Source organism: Vollenhovia emeryi, unplaced genomic scaffold, assembly GCF_000949405.1.
Source record: "Vollenhovia emeryi isolate VEMERY1.0 unplaced genomic scaffold, V.emery_V1.0 DF939145.1, whole genome shotgun sequence".
NCBI lineage: Eukaryota > Metazoa > Arthropoda > Insecta > Hymenoptera > Formicidae > Vollenhovia > Vollenhovia emeryi.
The window spans coordinates 105,869-124,196 of record NW_011967221.1 but is presented as its reverse complement, the minus strand read 5'-3'; the positions used below and the strand labels follow the sequence as shown (position 1 = coordinate 124,196).

The 18,328-nt window shown below is 37.7% G+C and overlaps 5 protein-coding genes across 8 annotated transcripts; 2 read left to right on the top strand and 3 right to left on the bottom strand.

Moving 5' to 3' along the window:
* Nucleotides 1-587: 587 nt before the first annotated feature.
* Nucleotides 588-5,710, top strand: LOC105566283 (cullin-4A). The gene is given in 12 exon segments (XM_012020171.1): nt 588-902; nt 904-1,190; nt 1,605-1,968; nt 2,039-2,227; nt 2,293-2,439; nt 2,512-2,698; nt 2,792-2,984; nt 3,096-3,397; nt 3,536-3,766; nt 3,852-4,130; nt 4,255-4,407; nt 4,566-5,710. Coding segments are annotated over 12 exon segments (2,562 nt in total). The 5' UTR covers nt 588-768; the 3' UTR covers nt 4,662-5,710.
* Nucleotides 5,711-6,689: 979 nt separating this feature from the next.
* LOC105566279 (mitochondrial intermediate peptidase) lies at nt 6,690-10,096 on the bottom strand. Its single transcript, XM_012020167.1, has 10 exons — nt 9,673-10,096; nt 9,325-9,587; nt 9,030-9,216; nt 8,878-8,957; nt 8,607-8,795; nt 8,395-8,536; nt 7,978-8,316; nt 7,649-7,870; nt 7,321-7,551; nt 6,690-7,115 (listed from the first exon to the last, which is right to left on the bottom strand). The coding sequence occupies exons 1-10, from the start codon at nt 9,811-9,813 to the stop codon at nt 6,825-6,827; spliced, it is 2,085 nt and encodes a 694-aa protein (XP_011875557.1). The 5' UTR covers nt 9,814-10,096; the 3' UTR covers nt 6,690-6,824.
* A 53-nt stretch (nt 10,097-10,149) lies between these two features.
* LOC105566280 (tRNA (guanine(10)-N2)-methyltransferase homolog) lies at nt 10,150-12,667 on the top strand. Its single transcript, XM_012020168.1, has 9 exons — nt 10,150-10,302; nt 10,450-10,515; nt 10,628-10,876; nt 10,946-11,080; nt 11,141-11,404; nt 11,471-11,609; nt 11,696-11,894; nt 11,969-12,095; nt 12,278-12,667. The coding sequence occupies exons 1-9, from the start codon at nt 10,228-10,230 to the stop codon at nt 12,437-12,439; spliced, it is 1,416 nt and encodes a 471-aa protein (XP_011875558.1). The 5' UTR covers nt 10,150-10,227; the 3' UTR covers nt 12,440-12,667.
* A 4-nt stretch (nt 12,668-12,671) lies between these two features.
* On the bottom strand, nt 12,672-15,355 carry LOC105566281 (ER membrane protein complex subunit 2-B-like). Of its 2 annotated transcripts, none has more exons than XM_012020170.1 (8): nt 15,000-15,355; nt 14,404-14,517; nt 14,170-14,320; nt 13,949-14,092; nt 13,694-13,850; nt 13,474-13,569; nt 13,219-13,392; nt 12,672-13,110 (listed from the first exon to the last, which is right to left on the bottom strand). In XM_012020170.1, the coding sequence occupies exons 1-7, from the start codon at nt 15,031-15,033 to the stop codon at nt 13,219-13,221; spliced, it is 870 nt and encodes a 289-aa protein (XP_011875560.1). In that variant the 5' UTR covers nt 15,034-15,355; the 3' UTR covers nt 12,672-13,110. The 2 variants fall into 2 exon arrangements, with proteins under 2 accessions (XP_011875560.1, XP_011875559.1); XM_012020169.1 differs by having other exon boundaries at nt 12,672-12,953.
* Nucleotides 15,356-16,103: 748 nt separating this feature from the next.
* LOC105566278 (DNA repair protein XRCC1) lies at nt 16,104-18,307 on the bottom strand. 3 transcript variants are annotated; one of them, XM_012020165.1, is made up of 3 exons: nt 18,235-18,307; nt 16,745-18,090; nt 16,104-16,664 (listed from the first exon to the last, which is right to left on the bottom strand). In XM_012020165.1, exons 2-3 carry the CDS (start codon nt 18,076-18,078, stop codon nt 16,544-16,546), a joined length of 1,455 nt encoding a protein of 484 aa, XP_011875555.1. In that variant the 5' UTR covers nt 18,079-18,090; nt 18,235-18,307; the 3' UTR covers nt 16,104-16,543. The 3 variants fall into 3 exon arrangements, with proteins under 3 accessions (XP_011875555.1, XP_011875554.1, XP_011875556.1); XM_012020164.1 differs by having other exon boundaries at nt 18,151-18,251; XM_012020166.1 differs by having other exon boundaries at nt 16,745-17,993; nt 18,091-18,242.
* Nucleotides 18,308-18,328: the final 21 nt, after the last annotated feature.

Sequence of the window (18,328 nt, the reverse complement as noted above, 5' to 3'; positions counted from 1 at the left end):
GGTTAGAGTTTTGCACTGACCGATAGCAGCGACACACAGGGCGAACTAATTTTGGCTTAAAACTGAGCACTACCCCCACTACTCGAGTTTCCAGACCTGTATGTAATATCCGTATTCATAGTCGTTCCTCAATTCTCAAGGGTAGTTTGTCTCGCGTATGGTAAAACGTAGTAGCGAGACAAAGACAGACTAACCTTGAGAATTGAGGAACGACTATGAATACGGATATAAGACCGTGGTCAATTCTTATGTGTCTGACGAAATTGACCAATCGCAGTCGATTATTCTTACGACTACGACTCTCTGCGACTTCTATGTAGACGAGGCTTAAGGCCCGGTCTACAATGAGTTGTTAGTCGTTAGTCAGAAGTCGGAACTATATGTCGGTCCTTTTTCTTCCACCCAGAAAGGAAAAGGATCAACATATAGTTGCGACTTCTGACTAACGACTCATTGTAGACCGGGCCTAAGACTCGCATTGTAGAGCCCGCATATGAGTATCGGCTTGCGCGTCGCTTTTAGTTATTTCTTATTTCTATGGCGCTGTCACATGCAGGCGCTGTCGGCAAAGCTTCTTTTCCAATGTATGTATAAACGTCCGCGGAGTAGTGGCGAAACGGAGCACGGAGCACGAGAGAGGACAGAAAAGGGGGGACAAAAGGAGACATCCTCGCGTGTGATGCGTTTAATCGAGTTGCACCGTTTGGAGCGCAAAGGAAAGCAAGACGCGTTCCTCCGCGTTGCACCAAGGCAGCCGACGGCCGAGTGATGCATATGTCCAATTGTGATATCTAGGCTCCGTGTGCTAAACAGGTGAAGAAGACGGCCCTCAACGCCGCCACCACCGTTACCACCACCACCACCGCCACTGTCGCTACCGCTGTCGCCGCCGCCGCCGCCGCCGGTGGTGTTTAAGTACGCGAGCGCAGCCGAGTGCTGCAAGCTGGCCGCGGCTGCGAGCATCGCGCATCCGAAGGAGATCGACGCGATTAGGGGTAACGAGATAATCATGACGGACACGGCGGCCGCCACAGCTGCGGCCGTTGCCGCCGCCGCGACTGACACGCAAAAGAGAGCCAACTTTTCGGCGTTGACAGTCGGCAATCCGAACGGCGTCAACAAAATCTCGCCGAGCCTTGCGAACGCAAAACCCGGCTCCGCGAAGAAGCTCGTCATCAAGAACTTCAAAAGTAAGCGGTAGGACACAGCGATCCTGACCTAACCTCAAACATCAGCTGCTCTGCCGACCGGGAGGACTGTTTCGTGTCCCTCTACCCCTATCTTTCTTTCCTCTCTTTCCTTTCTCTTTCTTTCGTCTCGGCTGCGATTTCCAATCCTTGGACGCTACCCGTCCCAAAGGGTTTCTCACCTTGCGCTTAACACAAGGGACATAACCTAATTCGTTGTAATTGAAGAAAATTCGACAGATCGGCCTGCCTCGACAACGTTATAATGACATTTTCTCTTTCTCGCCTTTACATGGCTCGTACGTTATTAAGTAAACGTCGTCTTCCAAGGAAGCCGCTTGAAGAAAAATACTGGAAATGCACGACATTCCGCTGTGTTGTTAACAGTTTTCTGATGCAGTCACGCTTTTCTTGCAGATAAACCCAAACTACCGGAAAACTATCAAGAGCAGACATGGGAAAAGTTGCAGGAGGCCGTAGTTGCCATACAAACCAGCAAGAGCATCCGCTACTCTCTCGAAGAGCTTTATCAGGCGGTCGAAAATATGTGTAATCACAAAATGGCATCGACGCTTTACTCCAATTTAACCATTCTGACAGAATCTCACGTGAAGGCTAACATTGAACAGTTTCTGGCAGAATCCATGGACAGACATATATTTTTGAAGAAGATGAACGAATGCTGGCAATCGCATTGCAGACAAATGATTATGATCAGGAGCATCTTTCTCTATCTCGACAGGACATATGTTCTGCAAAACCCGAGCATCTCGTCGATATGGTAATAATAACGAATCCTCGCTGGGAATGAATCTCGCAATTATTGTACACTACTCCATTTCTTCTTCCAGGGATATGGGATTGCATCTATTTAGACTGCACATTGTGCTCAACAGTTTAGTGCAAACTCGCACGGTCGAGGGTCTTCTTATGCTCATAGAAAAGGAACGTCAAGGCGACACTGTAGATCGAACGCTTCTAAAATCGCTGTTAAGAATGTTGTCGGATCTACAAATCTACCAAGAGGCCTTCGAAACAAAGTATGTCTTATTTTGTTGTACATTAACAATCTGTCAGTGATAATTCACTTTTCGGTTTGATTTAGGTTCCTAGTGGCTACAGAAAGATTGTATGCTGCCGAAGGTCTACGATTGATGAACGAGCACGATGTTCCCGAGTACTTGGCTCATGTGGATAAGCGTTTGCAAGAGGAGAACGAACGGCTGTTGCATTATCTCGATACGTCGACTAAGTGAGTTTCATTATTGCTCTATACGGCATCGATAATTGTTATGTACAATTTCATGAAATTAATTCTTTTCAGATGGTCGCTCATACATACTGTAGAAAAACAATTACTGTCTGAACATATTACTAGTATTTTACAGAAAGGCTTAAGTGGTTTGTTGGATGAAAATAGGATTAGCGATTTATCATTACTTTACAACTTGTACAGTCGGATAAAAAATGGCCTTGTGGAGCTTTGTTTGAATTTCAATTGTTACATCAAGGTACAAACGTTACATTAACAATTGACCTTTTCTGCGTATAATATGAATGATGAGCAAAGTCACGTATATCTTACCTGTATTATGTCTTTTTAGAAAAAAGGCAAGACGATAGTTATAGATCCCGAGAAAGATAAGACGATGGTGCAGGAACTTTTAGATTTCAAAGATAAAATGGATAATATAGTTAACACGTGCTTTCATAAAAATGAAAAGTTCGCAAATAGCTTAAAAGAAGCTTTCGAGGCTTTTATTAATCAAAGGGCAAACAAGCCAGCGGAATTAATAGGCAAGTAGTTATTTACCAAGTTGTCGCGGTCATGCTTTCGACTGTTGGCCCAAAAATATTGATTTCTAAAAGTGCGAAATGGGGTTGTAAACCATGCGTTTGTGATTTCAGCTAAATTTGTCGATTGCAAGTTACGCGCAGGTAACAAAGAAGCGACGGAAGAGGAATTGGAGAGATTACTAGATAAGATTATGGTACTATTTCGGTTTATTCACGGAAAGGATGTTTTCGAAGCGTTTTATAAGAAGGACTTGGCCAAACGTTTGTTAGTGGGAAAATCGGCTTCCGTAGATGCTGAAAAATCCATGCTGTCCAAGTTAAAACAAGAATGTGGCGGTGGATTTACTAGTAAATTGGAAGGAATGTTCAAAGATATGGAACTTAGTAAAGATATCAATATCGCGTTCAAACAGGTAAGAAAAGTTAATTTCTCAATATCTCCCATAGTTTTAGTAGTAAATGTGTAGGATAAATATCGACTTTATGTAGAAACATAATTTACATTTGTCATTTGTTAACTGTGTAGTTATTAGTATTTGTTAACTCTTCAGTATGCAGGAAACTTGCAAAGCGAGTTAGTGGCAAGCAATCTAGACCTAACTGTATCTATACTTACTATGGGGTATTGGCCTACATATCCAGTGATGGAAGTCACCCTACCGATGGAGATGGTGCAGTATCAAGATGTGTTTAATAAGTTTTATTTGGGTAAACATAGTGGTAGAAAATTGCAGTGGCAACCCACCTTGGGGCATTGTGTATTGAAAGCATGGTTCAACCAGGTATTAAACAAGACGATACTATTTCTACAACTTGATATACAAGTGGTTCATTAATGCACTGTATAATTTCTACTTATGAAAACAGGGCAATAAAGAGCTGCAGGTATCGCTGTTTCAAGCGCTGGTCTTAATTCTATTCAACGACAGTGATAATCTCTCATTGGAAGATATCAAGGCCGCTACAAATATCGAGGACGGTGAACTGAGAAGAACGCTGCAGTCTTTGGCGTGCGGAAAGGCACGTGTTCTTCAGAAGAATCCGCGCGGTCGGGACGTCGCCGATAATGACAGATTTGTATTCAACGCGGAATTTACTAACAAATTGTTTAGGATTAAGATCAATCAAATCCAAATGAAAGAAACGGTACTTGATACTTGATAATACAACTCATTTTACACATTTGCATATATATAAAAAGTTATTTTCATCAAGTAAACTTGATTGGTGAGTTTATTCTTAGGGTTGTAGATGTATGAAATTGTTTCAGAATGAAGAACAAAAAGCAACAGAAGAGAGAGTATATCAAGACAGACAATATCAGATTGACGCTGCTATCGTCAGAATAATGAAAATGAGAAAAACTCTGACCCACAATCTTCTCATCAGTGAGCTGTATAATCAATTGAAGTTTCCTGTAAAGGTATGTATATTTTTTAGATTTTGAAATCTTTTCATCACGTTGTGGCAGAAGACACTTTCCTAAAGTATGATTAAGTATGACAATGAGATATTCATAGAGTCGAGCAAATGTGAACGCTAATGAATAGGCGACATTTTCACATACACATTTCGTTTCAGCCTGCAGATTTGAAAAAACGGATCGAGTCTCTCATTGATAGAGATTACATGGAGCGGGACAAGGATAATGCAAATCAATACAATTACGTTGCGTAACCTAAAGCAAATGCCAAAGTTATACTGACTTGTAAAATCGACGCTAATTTTTCTAGCAAATTGAATCTATCGTCATTGGTGTTTGTATCGTGAATGTGAACAAGTTCAAACGAGAGATTATATGTATAATCGATCCGATTGTTGAGTTATAACGCGTGTGGTCAGTTCGTACAAAGGGGAAAAAAAGGAATGAGATTCAGTTCAGTGAACGTCTCCGTTTTGGTTTTTTAGTGCGTAAGAGACATTGAATGATTGCAATTCTCCTTTAACCAGTGTTGTGTTGTTTCTGAATTTTTGCAAAATAAGATAAACGAAAAGGACAGAACCGTGGGCTTGGTAATAAGCTTGATATAACGTCCTAGAATATAACAATTTTTTATGCAACACAGTTTTTCACAGCATACTTACAATTAAGAAGATGTAATAAAGAAAGCAAAATGTATACATACTGCAACACTATCGTGAAACTAGAGAGTAAGAGTGCAATTGCAAATATAATTAGTTAATTCAAAAAGTGAACCACACAGTGCAGTATTTATAACGAAAATAAAACAAAATATTATGTATGTATATGTATATATATATGTATGTGTATATACATTTACATATACATATGCTATCGTGGTACTTATCTTTGAAATCTGCAAGTTATTTGTACCTCTTCACTTATCTTCGTGTTTTTAAAAACATTTTTAACATTGAGAATATTCTTTCCAACTATAGATAACAATAATACAACTTGAAACGTACTGAATCTCCATGTTAGACAAAATATACAAAACAAGTGTCCAGTTTCTTCTTGAATTAAAGTTCTAAACTAAACTATACAACGGCAGAATAATAAATAAAACAAATAAGATGTCAATAAGTAGGCAACTACATGACATATGTGAACCGCGATGCTATTAAAAAGCGGTATAAACACATCACATTGCCGAAAAATGATCATTCATGGATCATGGCTTGTTAAATATTTTCGTGTCCATGTATTTATAAAGTAGATTAACAAATAATACACTTTTATGAATGCAAACGTTTACAGACAGAAATGTTGAGCTTATTTCGTCGATGGTATTCAGTATCCGCCGAGAGGTTTAACAAAATTTTATGTAACGATAATGCAAATGCAGTTATGCAATGTGAATGCATACTGAGAGAGTATATATAGGTTTGTTTAAATTGAGAGAAGATAGTACTGCCAGCAAAACAGCATTTTGGTACATACGTCACTTACGCTCCTCCTAACAAGAGAAGATTGTAGCTTCACGTTGCCATGTACAAATTTAGGAATAACCTCAGGAAGTGAAGGTAGAGTATATAAACTTGAATATCTTCTCACATAATGTTGATCGTGAATACAGTTTTCTATTTTGCTCTATGCAATTATCACATTGTAAAACTTGTTGCAAAGAGGTAGGAAATTTTCAGAAATACCCACATGATACAATGGCCAAAAATGCTGCACTCTGAGTTGTTTTCCTTACTTCTTCCTTCCCGCGATCGCTCGCTTCATCTCTAACTCGATCACATGGCGCGCAACCCTGGTCTCGACACATAAATTACCTTGTACTGCGTTTCAATTATACATGATGTATGAAACTACAAAACTTATTCTTTTTGTAATAACTCGTAGGTCTATCGAAATTGTACATAGAGAGTTAAGGGGTTCTGTACTTATAATAAAAAAAAATATAAGCAAAAAGAAAACATTTAACGCTATTTTGTGATTATAGTAACGTCGACATAATTACTTGTCATTTTGCAATAAGGGATTTATACAGAATGTTCCATTTCCGTTTCCAATTTTTTGCTCACTAAAAGGATATATTGCCCAAGTTTTCAAAACTAAAAGTATGTAAACGATCAAAATTACGTTAATTGTAACAATGGAATTTAAAAAGTCGCAACAATGATATTGCTATGAGATGAAATAAACCTCCACAATAGTAGAAGAATCTGCTATTAGAAAATAGAAATAGAGTATTCTCTATATGTAACTTTTCCGAAATAATCTACACACTGCAATAATTATCCTTTTTTCTTATAAGAATATATTGTATCTATATATATACTGCGAGGAATTCCAGATTTGTTACACACAGCTATAATACTTGAAACATTATATACGTGCCACATATCTGTACAAGGAAAATTTACATTGAATTATTTTATCGTTTCCACACGTAAATTTTTCATATCAACTTCGTTAATTAATGATTTTGCAAACGTGACGGCGTTGGCTTCCTTGTTTAAGAAATCCGACACTAACAGTGATGCCGGTTTACCGCCTCCATGCGCCAAGCATTCCCTTCGATAACGATTGCCAGCTGATCGACAGAAAGGATCGTCGTGAAAATACGTTTGCCAAATCCATGCGGCAATTGCACGGGATATTAGATAAGAATAATACTTTGCTCCGTATCCGACCAAATGAGAGAATCTCAATTGCCATGCCTAGAAATAAAATGACGAGATTAATTATATTACTAGAAAGTTTTTTAAATTTCTAATAATTAAAACGGGAAATCACAGGTTAATTCTATTCTTCTATAATCTTCTATTCAAATCTTGGTACTTCTATTATAGTTATTCTTTTATAAATGCGGAAAAAATCTGTGCCCCACAATCAAAGGCAGAAAATGAATGGCAAACTACATACCGTATTTTTGACGTATGGGAGACCGTAATAATCTTTCTGTACATCTTGTAAAATCTCAGTGGTGGATTTCATTAGTTTACCACTGTGATATACTTGATCCAACATGCTGTAGAATATTTGATTCTGTAATTCGGAGGCATAAAAGATGTTCTTCGAGGCGCATAATTTGTACAATAAATTTTCCGGCATCGGTTCTTGAGTTTGAAAATGCTTCGCAAACTTGGATACGACCTTACGTAGGTGAGTTAAAACATTAGGTTGTATCAGGAAAATTGTATAATAGTTTCGTTAGTCATAATAAATAATAAATAATATTTAGAATATTTACCCTCGGATCACTTGCAAAATATTCCATTAACACACTCGGTACTTCTGCGAAATCTGTGCTGCATCTAGTGCCAGTAACGTGTTGATATTTCGTTCGACCGAGCATAGAGTGTAACGCATGTCCCATTTCATGAAATAAATTGTCTACAGAGGATGGACTCAATAAGCATGGATTTGACCAGCGTGGTTGTGGCAATGATAGCATAAGTACAACTATGGGAATCTAAAATTGATTACAAAAGTGTCATAATTTCTGCAATTATATGCAATTGTACGAAAATGGATGGATACATAGATGAAAGAAAAATAATATATACAACAAGGTTATACCTGATAAGAGCCATCTGAAAGTTGCTTTCCACCTTGGATTGTAAAATGGCAGTCTTGATTAGGCTTTCCTGCTCTTTCATAGAAATCGCAGTAGATATAACCCAAAGTTCCTTCCTCCTCATCTATCACAGCTAATTTGTGAACATTATTCGCCCACACTTCTCCGGATAATACTGGGACTGATTCGAGTTTAACTCTGTACAGTGACTGTGTAAGGAAACTTAAACCTTCCATGCAAGCACCAAGAGAGAAGTATGGAGCAAACTCGGTGGTAGAAGTGTTTAACCAAGCTTTTTTTGCCTTCGCCATGAAGTAGGGAGTATCCCATGGCATTAACTCCTGTTTGACAATTCCAAAATATAGAGTTTTAGAGTTGTACAGTAGAAATGAAGATATATATATAATATGGCTACAAACTTGTTTTATACGCGACTCGGCATCTTTCATGTTTTGCATTACTTGAAAATCTTGTGCTGCTTTAGGCTGCAAAGTGTCATTTAATATGTCGAGAAATTCCTTCACTACGACTGGCGATTCGACTGTACTCCCTTTCACAGCTCTAACAATCAATTTCCAAGTTACTTGCTCGTTTTCGTTTGAAAAATGCTCGACGCTTGGATTAAAATTACCTGTATGCATACGAGGCAAATCCGCAAGATTCCGCCAGCAAATGCCTCGAGTACAAGAGTTGGTGCAGCAGATATTCTTGTTCTTTATCCGGGAATAAAAACAGTTTGTATGCCGCTTCGCGGACAGTAGTGTTGGAAGAGTCTGTGTAAAATCCTTGCACTGATATCTGACCGTTCTCTGTAACAAAACTGTGAAACGTAGCCGATATCAACGAGGATAGTACCTTTCTAAAGCTTATACCTTTGAAAAGTTTCAAAGAAACGCACTTACTGCTGCCTGATAACGTCGGGCAACATGTCGGCATTAACTGTCCTCGGGGTAACGGCGCCAGCCATAAACTTTTGACCTACCTAAGGGGTTCGGAGGGGACATTTATGGATTTCACCATTGCTAACTAATAATATAGGTATAGAAATATTTACTTGCAGAATATAATCGTTTAGCTCGACCACTCTTCTCCTTTGCCCTTCAGGCAAGTGTATGCCACATTGCTCAAAGTCAAATAGGAATAATTTGGCTACATGATCGTCTATATCGGATGTTACTCGAGTATCGCCGTTACTTGTCACGTGTTTTAGCGAATCGTACAGCTGACGATGCGTGTTCAATCTGCAAAACGTCTAATTAACACACATCATTGTCGCAGCCTATGTAATGTCACACATCTTTGAAATCCACACAAGACGATTAATTAGACAAGTTGAAAAGTAAACTCACTTTTCGACTACGCCACTAATAGTTATACAAGCGTTCTCGGCGGCTCGAACGTATCGTTGATCAGGATGAGCAATTCTAATGAACTCTGCCATATCCGCCACCTTACATAGCGTGTTGGATAATTGGTCAAATATCTCAACCATTTTTCTCCTTCTATCCTCGCTCGTCGCTTCCTCGATGAGAACGTCGACGTCTGCCAATGCACGATCTTTCAATATATCGAAGCCATTCTCAGTTTTTAGCTCCGGAATGCCAAACAGTCCCTTTTTAAGCGATCAGACATGACTATACATTAGACTGAAAAGTCTATTTGATCTTAAAACTAGACTCAACCTCTCCGAGACTTACCGTTTCCTTTTCCAATACACTCGCCGGATGAGTCTCATCGTTAACGGTAGAATTGAATGCCGTGGCGAGGGGGGACCATGTGTTCAATCTCCTGCCGCCCCGTACGTTTCGGAGGATCTGTCTCTGAAATGTTCGTAGCATCCTTCGGGAATGCGACAATTGTAGCTTGTACTGCAAAGGCAAAAAGAGTGTGCCTCTCAACAATCGCTAGGGGCTAACCTATAAATCACACGTCGGCCAATCAATGTGCGTACTCTTCTCTTATTTAAATGGCACCTGTTTTTATGTGAAAAATACATGAAATCCGTGCACACACACACACACACGCACAATTTTCTCTATATATGTGTATTTAAATTAGTGCGCATATGTTTCTGGAAAATCGAGCCCCAGAAATTGTCAACTTTCTAATCGTCACTGGTTCAACGTGCGGTCGGCTCAAGTTACGTTAGGTTAGGCTAGGGTTAGGTTAGGTTAGCTTGCCATCAACAGCAACACATACCCCGCGCACAGCGTTTAACTTGATGTGACAGTTTGTGCGATATTAAAAGAGTAATGTTGAAAATGAGCAATGACCTGAAAAGATATCTCTTTTGGTTCGCTCATGAGCATGTTGACTTCCGGCTGGCCGTGAGTACTTTTTTCTCAAGCTTAACGAGATCGTCTACATATCTACAGAAGAATGTTTTCAAGTGCTAAGTTTAGAGAAAACTTACTTGAAATCTTTCTAATAAATATGTACTTTATATATCGTTTTACACTTGTTGTATTTTCCAGGAAATGGAATCTATATTTGACATGTTTAACATTAATCCATGTGCAATGACGAGGTCGAAGGAACATGTGAGGAAACGTCAACATTATTAAGCATTTGTGTGATAATATGTAACATAGTTTAGACATACGTACTAAAGCTTGGCAGTTTGTTCTTGTTGCAATTTATATTTTTTCTCAGCCTTATTGGATCGTGGCTTTACCTGACGAGAATCTAGTGCGTCAAGTTGCTAATAGAGCAGTCTCGTTACGCTTCTGTTTGGAGCTCTGGGCACAAGATAAACGAAACGAGGACTTGCACGGTTCTCTGAAAGCTTACTTGGTCAAAGATTCGGAGGCTATGGCCAGAAATAAGGGTAAATCGTTTAAGATCGTAGTGGAGACTTTCTGCAGACATTTCTCCCAACGTGAGAAGATAAATAAAATCGAGGTAAGTTGTTGATCTTAGCATCCATTCCAACATTTGATTCCTAATTTGATGCAATGCTGGGGCTCCAAGTCTTTCAGTTATCTACCTCTTGAAGGACCAGTCAAGTTGAAAAATCCAGACATCACTCTATGTTACATCGAATATTACGGACTTAACCCCAACAACATTCCTGAAGAACCTCATGAATATTTCTTCGGAAGATGGGTGAGTAATGTAATTGCGTATCTGTCATTATTTATTGGCTGTAATACCATTTTATTATAGATTGCCGATGGTCAGCGAGAGTTAATTCAAAAGTTGTCACTAAAAACTAGGAAATTTATAGGAAATACGTCAATGGATCCCCAGCTGTCGCTGATAATGGCAAATCAAGCACAAATTAGGAACGGAGACCTAATTTTCGATCCGTTCGTGGGGACGGGCTCCTTGTTAATTGCCGCATCGCATTTTGGAGGATACACATTCGGAACAGACATCGACTTTTTAATGCTTCACGGCCGTACGAGACCTACACGGATATCGCAAAAGGTATTTCTCTATACCGTCGTAAACAAACAAAATTCGTTGAATAATTATTCGCATTGAATATATTAGACGAGGGAAAAAGATGAGAGTATCGCTGCTAACATGCGTCAATATGGAATGAGCTCTCATTATCTCGACGTCGTGGTGGCAGATTTCTCCTATCCACTGTGGCGGGCAGACTTAAGAATAGATGCTATCGTAACGGATCGTCAGTATAAATATTGCATAAAACCATCGAATACAGATTATGGCTTTTAAGAATTTCATGTCAGAGCAGAAACATCTCTTTTACAGCGCCTTATGGTATAAGGGAAGCCACAGAGCGTATAGGTACTATGAAAATCAATCCGGTCATTGAGGAACATCAAGCGACTTCTCATATTCCTTCAAAGATTGTTTATGGCCTGAATGAAATATATAATGACTTGCTGTGTTTCTCTGCGAGACATCTGAGACTTGAGGGCAGATTAGTCTGTTGGTATCCATTGTTTAGGTACATAGATATTCATTTAATATTTATACGCGTAATCGATTAGTCGATAAATATTGTCAATATTTTGTTTTTAGAGACCAATACACGGAGGATCAGTTACCAGCGCATTCTTGTTTAGAGCTGATAGCTAATTCCGAGCAAGTGTTGAGCAACTACACTAGTAGGAGATTATTAACTTATAAGAAAGTTAAAGAGCCAGAGGTACATATATCAACTATAACAACATTTTATTAACACAAGTAATAATGAAAACGCCTACATATATGGTCGAGATCATTTTGGTGCCTAATAAATTTTTTTTACGCTTACATGGAATTATGCACATTTTTATTAAAACTGGGATGTGATTAAATTATATAAAATATCCTTCGATTTTGTGACAGGCAACTGATGAGAGCGTTACCATGAATTTAATTGATTTCCGTGAAAAGTATTTTGCATTGCGCGAGGAAACGAGGAAGGAGAAACGAATGAGGAAAGCTGCGGAAAGAGCAAAGAACCGAGAGGAGTGGGAACGTAGTAACAAGGAAGTTACCGAAAGATGACTGTGGAGCCTCGCATATAGTATTATATGAAAGACAACAGAAACCTCTTTTTTTTTAACTTTATAACTCTTACTGTCATTGCGCGTGAGGATATATAATTATTCAAAATTATTTATCAAAATGTGGCTATTTCATTTTGCAATTCTTGTTATTATGTACAGAATAGTCAAAGTTGGAAACAAAGCAAACTATTGCAACGATTTAGAAATAAATATTTTTTGCACGCATGATATATCCTATATCCATCCATGCTGTTTTTATTGCATTAATATGTAAGACATAACCGACTTGATTAACAATGAGATAATTGATACTGAATCAGTTACAGGGAGTCGAAGGAGTGACAACATTTACTTAATAACATAATATACATATGTATACAGTAGGGTACGGAAATACGAATGTATTCAGAAAGTAATTACGTATCGTGCACTTAAATTAGACAACGGTACTAATAGATTAATTAACTAATATATCAACATATACAATTGTACATGGACATTGGCAAAAATATCTGGAACAAGACAAAATTATCTAGAGCGTGATGTACATATGTTACAGAATGAAGATTACAATAAGAAAAAAATACTGCTCATTTTCTTACTTTTTTAACTACACAGAGTTAAAAAACGTATTTAAAGTTTTTCACGTTCGGTATGTTCTTCGGAAATCTATATTGTAACGTCTTTGAATATGTTGAATATGTCGTATCACTTATGCATACATAAATGTCTCTCACAAAATTAAAATTAAGTATAAGAATCGTGAAATAACAATACCTAAGCTTCAAGTTGCAAGTGTCCTAGTAAACGTTCTACGTTTTTCAGGTCCCTGTTTGAAACTTTACTTTCATATTGTTTTTCAATTTCTTTACTAGCCCATTCACTCAATTTCAATGCTTCCTTCTTCTTAGATGAAGGGCATTTAGCCGATGTCGCAATGTTATTTGTTGTCTGAAATTAGATTTTTTACAAAAATGTATGAAATATACATATATAATTGTTACACTGCATTAATGCAACAGTGAAACTTACTAATAACAAGCCATATAGAGCTCTAATATTATTTGGATTTAATTTTGCAGCTTGGCAGAAATAGGCTTTTGCTAGTTCCATGTTATCAAATCCACCCTATATAACAAAACATAATTTATATTAATTTAGTAAGTTAATGTTACACTTTTTTTTGCTAATCAACATAAATTAATGATTGCTATCATCATAAAAATGTTCAAATCCTATGTATATGTATTACCTGAGAATATTTTATTTCTGCATATCTTTGGTAAATTAAATGACTGTGTGGATTATGTAATATAAGTTCTTCCATGCAATAAGCTGCTTTGGAATATTCCTGTTCTTGCAAATATAGGTCACACAGCTCATGCCATGCTTCTTGATCGCTCATAAATCTAAATAATTACAATTATATTTTGTAACTTGTAGAAAATTATTAAATTATTTCACAATATGTAAGCGTTCGAAAACTAAAATAATATACATCACCAACCTTTTCAGATATTCTGTAAGCTCCTTGATTGCTTCTGGTGTACGTCCCTGAGCTTTCAAAATAGCGACGCGACGTTTCCTCGGTGCGGCATTGGTCTCATCTCTCTTTATAATAGAATCCAAAACTTCCATTGCCTCATCGTACCTGAACAAAATATAGATATAAACAACAAATATTACTATATATTTGCACGTATGCTTAATGACTTGTTGTAAAATTACATTTCTAAAGCTTCTAAATGCATAGCGTGGTACTTGTGAACGCGTAAACTGCCAGGGAAGGCGCGCATTAAAATTTTTATGCAGTATTCAGCTAATGGTAATCGATAACAATCCAATGCGGCGACACACACTTGTTCCAGAACCAAATACTCTGAAAGATCAAATTTCATATGATTTACAACTTTCGATAGTTTGAAGAAGATGAAGATAAAAAAAAGACTGATCGATAAATACTTTCATTGCCCAAACCATCGACCTTTCCCATCAATGTATTTTCCCAAAAGTCTACTACATCTTTACTTCGTCGCTCGGAATCTTCTCTCCAAGTTCTCAGTAAATCCCGCACTTCTGTAAAATTACAAGTGAAAGTTATCATCAAACTCTCATTGTCAAACTAATTTTCTATCGCAATGTCATTGGCTGTGTCCGTCAGAAATAGTTTTTCTGCTGAACGCAGCTGTTGATCCTAAAATAATAATACTGATTTTACATTCTTCTTATGCTTTAAACCAAAGTAAATTCGTGTAGTAATAGAAAATACGTCATTTAAACTTGAAAATATTTTACTTAAATTAAATAAACCATATGCAGTATGCACACACCGAAATATCAAATTGAAGCACACCGATAGAATTTTTACTCAACAATGATGTAATTCTTTGTAAAATTGTCTTAAAATGAAATTACTCCACTTCTTTTTAAATATCCATCATATTTATATCTCGTTATTATCAACGTTAGCATTAATAATTGACTTTAGGAACAAACAGGACGTGACACGTTAACGCATTAACATGTCACACGCGGTGGAAAGCCGCGGAAATACTCACCTGTCCAGGACAGCTTGTCGTAGCAACCTGCCATTGTTGGATGCTTTGCAAAACTAGGAATATCTACACAGGAGAGCAAAGAATACGATTTAAAAAATTGCTGTCGCGCACCACTTGGTGGAGGTTATGCGATGTGGCACACAGCACCCGCGACACCAAGTGTAAGCGTCATCAGATTGAACGTATTTGTAAAAGAGAACAAAATGATATCCTCTTTTTCTCGTGTCGCAAGAGAAAAAGTTGCAATGTAACGCTGCTACAGGGGGACCCCTCGAGCTATAACTTGTCGATTCTCTCGGCGAGGCTAATTACGATAAATAATGAATATGATGGGAGCGCGTGAAGGGGTCGAGGAGGAGGAGGAGGAGGAGGGAAGGAGGGGGGGGGCAACTAGTCATTTCGTCATGGTCAAGAAGACTAGAGACTAGCAACTCTTGCTTAAATCAGTGGTGGGGGTAGGCTAAAACGTGGTCGCATTTCATGGGCGCTGTTCGCAGTTTGGTCCAACGGCCAATTCATCAACTACGCGTGCTGGACTTTTCGAGAAGCGTCCAAATAATAAGCACTAGAGGACCCATTAAAAAAATTAAAGGTGACCTTCACGTGACTTTCAATACTCAGGGTCAAGTCAATGCGGCACCACCTTATGTCCTCCTTGGAACCAAACAACTTGTTTTTCCGTATATCTTCCACGTTTGGAGATATAATATTTATATATTTTAGCAGATATAATTCCCAGGACTATCAAGTCCCTGAATTAATTTTAAATAAAACTAAAGGAAAATTCTCAGAGAAAAAATTTCGTTTAACTTTATTGAAAATTAATTGAAGGGCTTGATATTTCTTGGAATTGTATTATAAGAGATAAGTGTAAGCCCCCGGGTCTTGATCAATCACAAGCGATTATTCTCCTCACTTCAGACTGTGACTGGTCAATTTTTTACGACTTAAGGCTTACTACACCTATTGTAGACCCGGGCTAAAGGATTTACCTTTCATACCGTTGTGTGATAGACTTAACGACGCGTGGTGGGGACGAGACAATATGTTCAGAATTTAAAGCTCCCATTAAATTATTAAAATAAATGCATGTTACACAGCGCGTTATATTTACATTTAATATAATTAAAAATAAGTTGATTAGACACATGTGTGACGTTGATCTTTAATTATGTATATATATATATGTATGTATATTCAATTTCACTATTTAATTGTCAATAATTTAGCTTTACCAAGTTGGAGAAATACTTTTTATTGTATTAATAAAACCCTTTAATTGCCGTTGTTTCTTCTTCCGATTTTCAATGTAATCTTTTTTCTCCTTTGTACACACAATTTGTAAATAGTATTACGAAAATTGGTATTAATTACGCGCGTACAGGTGTGCGCGTGTCTATGTACAAAAAATATATATTTGTTAAGAATTTAAAGAAATGTTAATTATATAACGGTTGTCATAAGTATAAATATTAAGAGGTTAATTGCGTACGCGCGCACATTAATATCAATATCAATATAATTAATACAGTTTGACTGAAATATTAATAATCTGAATCGGCATCAGTGTCCATATCATATACAGATTCTGTTTCATCACTTTCTTCTTCGCTCTCAGGCTGCAATTTGTCTTTTTGGTTTAAAGCGTATCGCCTCCAAGAAAATCTGTAAAATACATAATTTACTAAACTCTCTCTTTACATATTTATAATTTCTCAGTCTCCAATAAAAGTAATACATATTACCTTTTCTTTTTATCAAAACATTCCTCGATAAAAGCGTGAGAAACAATTTTCGTATGATTTTTGAATTGTTGGTATTTCGGTGTATTTTTAAAAGCACATATCAAATGAGTGCATTTGTTATTAGTTGTATTTGGATCAGGAATATATCTGGCACCCATGCTAAGAGCCTTCCTTCTAATATCGTCTCTCTGTGGATTAACATAACCGCTGAGAGAGAATGTAACGTCATTGAACAATTGTTTGAACGGTTTCTTCACTTTTACAGGAACGTTGTCGTTTGCTTTCAAAGGAGCAGTCTCCATGTCTTTGGGCCGAGGCAATCTTTGACAATTTGTACATGGTCGATCTTGCGAGACTGTACAACATTCGGAGCACTTCTGTTTCTTTTTTTCACCGAGTTTTGCGTTTGGCCAATCCTCCAATTCGATTAAAGAACGTTTCTTAGATGTCGAAGGACTCTGAGTGGTATTGTTTTTGTTAGTATCAACGTTTCGCAAAGGCACAACATCTCCAAAAGGAGTTCTCGCCACTTTATCATTTGATACATTTTCGGTATTTTTCCGAGTTTTATCAAGTGTTTTATCTTTATCCTTAGTACTTTGTGACTGGGTCTTATCGTTTTTCCCAAAGACTTGATCGGCTTCTCCAGCTTCCAATTTTTCCAACAACGGCCTCTTAACAGGCTTTTGTACCTCTTGACATTTGACAAAATTCTCCATCGAATCTTTTTTTATCTGCTCGCGTAACTCTTTCCTGTAATCTGTCTTTGTACTTTCTGCCTTGCTAAGGATTTTTTCCTTCATCATTTCCATGGGTGTCTTGACGACATATGGCTGTTTCAATTTAAACTTGCCAAACGCATCCAAGCCTAAATCAATCGTGGGGTCTGACCTTAAAATGACATATGACAATCCAAACAACACCTTCAAATTGGCCGATTGCATGCACGTAACTTTGATTCGATCAAATTTACTCTTCAAGGTGTCTGGATTCAATTCTCTTTTAGTAAATAATTGAACTTGATCCTTAAACTTATTGTTTGCAGCTTCATCGTTGGTCATAAATTTGTGGTTGACGATAACTGTCCAATTGTCAGGTTCCGCGGACGTCGAACCAGTGATAATCACCACGCAGCTCTGGTAATTGCCGATATCGACTCCCGTGATGTAAGAAGGCTCGGCAAGCTGGAAGATGACGTGTGCCAGCATTTCTCCTGGTTTGCTACATCGCCATGTAGCTTTCCAATTTTCTGAATTACATTGAAGAAGATTGGCGGCAGGATACAATGGATGTTCCGAGGAACAGTTTATCACCTTTTCCAATTTAACAATCATGTTTACAAGTACCTGCAAATGTAATATTAATTTTCCCAAGTGCTTTAAAATGGTTTCTTTTTACGTACTAACCGCATGGAAATGACATATGCGTGGCTGCAATTGCACATATTAGTCGTATTACCGCCAAAACAGTATACGCTCGACATAACCTACATGTCGAAGAAAACTCGTTTCATAGAAGAGAATCCGGTGAAAGACATGAAAGTGCGCCCTGCTGGCTGGTGAGAGCTTCGACCGCTACATAGAC

Excerpts from the sequence above, each read along its gene's own strand:
- LOC105566279 (XM_012020167.1), bottom strand. The coding sequence starts at position 9,813 with ATGCTACGAACATTTCAGAGACAGATCCTCCGAAACGTACGGGGCGGC. Across the intron at positions 9,588-9,672 it reads GTGTATTGGAAAAGGAAACG|GGACTGTTTGGCATTCCGGA; the intron begins GTAAGTCTCGGA and ends TCGCTTAAAAAG. Across the intron at positions 8,537-8,606 it reads TTTGCCTCGTATGCATACAG|AGCTGTGAAAGGGAGTACAG; the intron begins GTAATTTTAATC and ends ATTGATTGTTAG.
- LOC105566280 (XM_012020168.1), top strand. The coding sequence starts at position 10,228 with ATGTTGAAAATGAGCAATGACCTGAAAAGATATCTCTTTTGGTTCGCT. Across the intron at positions 10,516-10,627 it reads TGACGAGGTCGAAGGAACAT|CCTTATTGGATCGTGGCTTT; the intron begins GTGAGGAAACGT and ends ATTTTTTCTCAG. Across the intron at positions 11,895-11,968 it reads TGTTGGTATCCATTGTTTAG|AGACCAATACACGGAGGATC; the intron begins GTACATAGATAT and ends TTTTGTTTTTAG.
- LOC105566281 (XM_012020170.1), bottom strand. The coding sequence starts at position 15,033 with ATGGCAGGTTGCTACGACAAGCTGTCCTGGACAG. Across the intron at positions 14,518-14,999 it reads CGACAAGCTGTCCTGGACAG|AAGTGCGGGATTTACTGAGA; the intron begins GTGAGTATTTCC and ends GTAATTTTACAG. Across the intron at positions 13,393-13,473 it reads CTCTATATGGCTTGTTATTA|ACAACAAATAACATTGCGAC; the intron begins GTAAGTTTCACT and ends ATCTAATTTCAG.
- LOC105566278 (XM_012020165.1), bottom strand. The coding sequence starts at position 18,078 with ATGATTGTTAAATTGGAAAAGGTGATAAACTGTTCCTCGGAACATCCA. Across the intron at positions 16,665-16,744 it reads TGTTTTGATAAAAAGAAAAG|ATTTTCTTGGAGGCGATACG; the intron begins GTAATATGTATT and ends TGTATTTTACAG.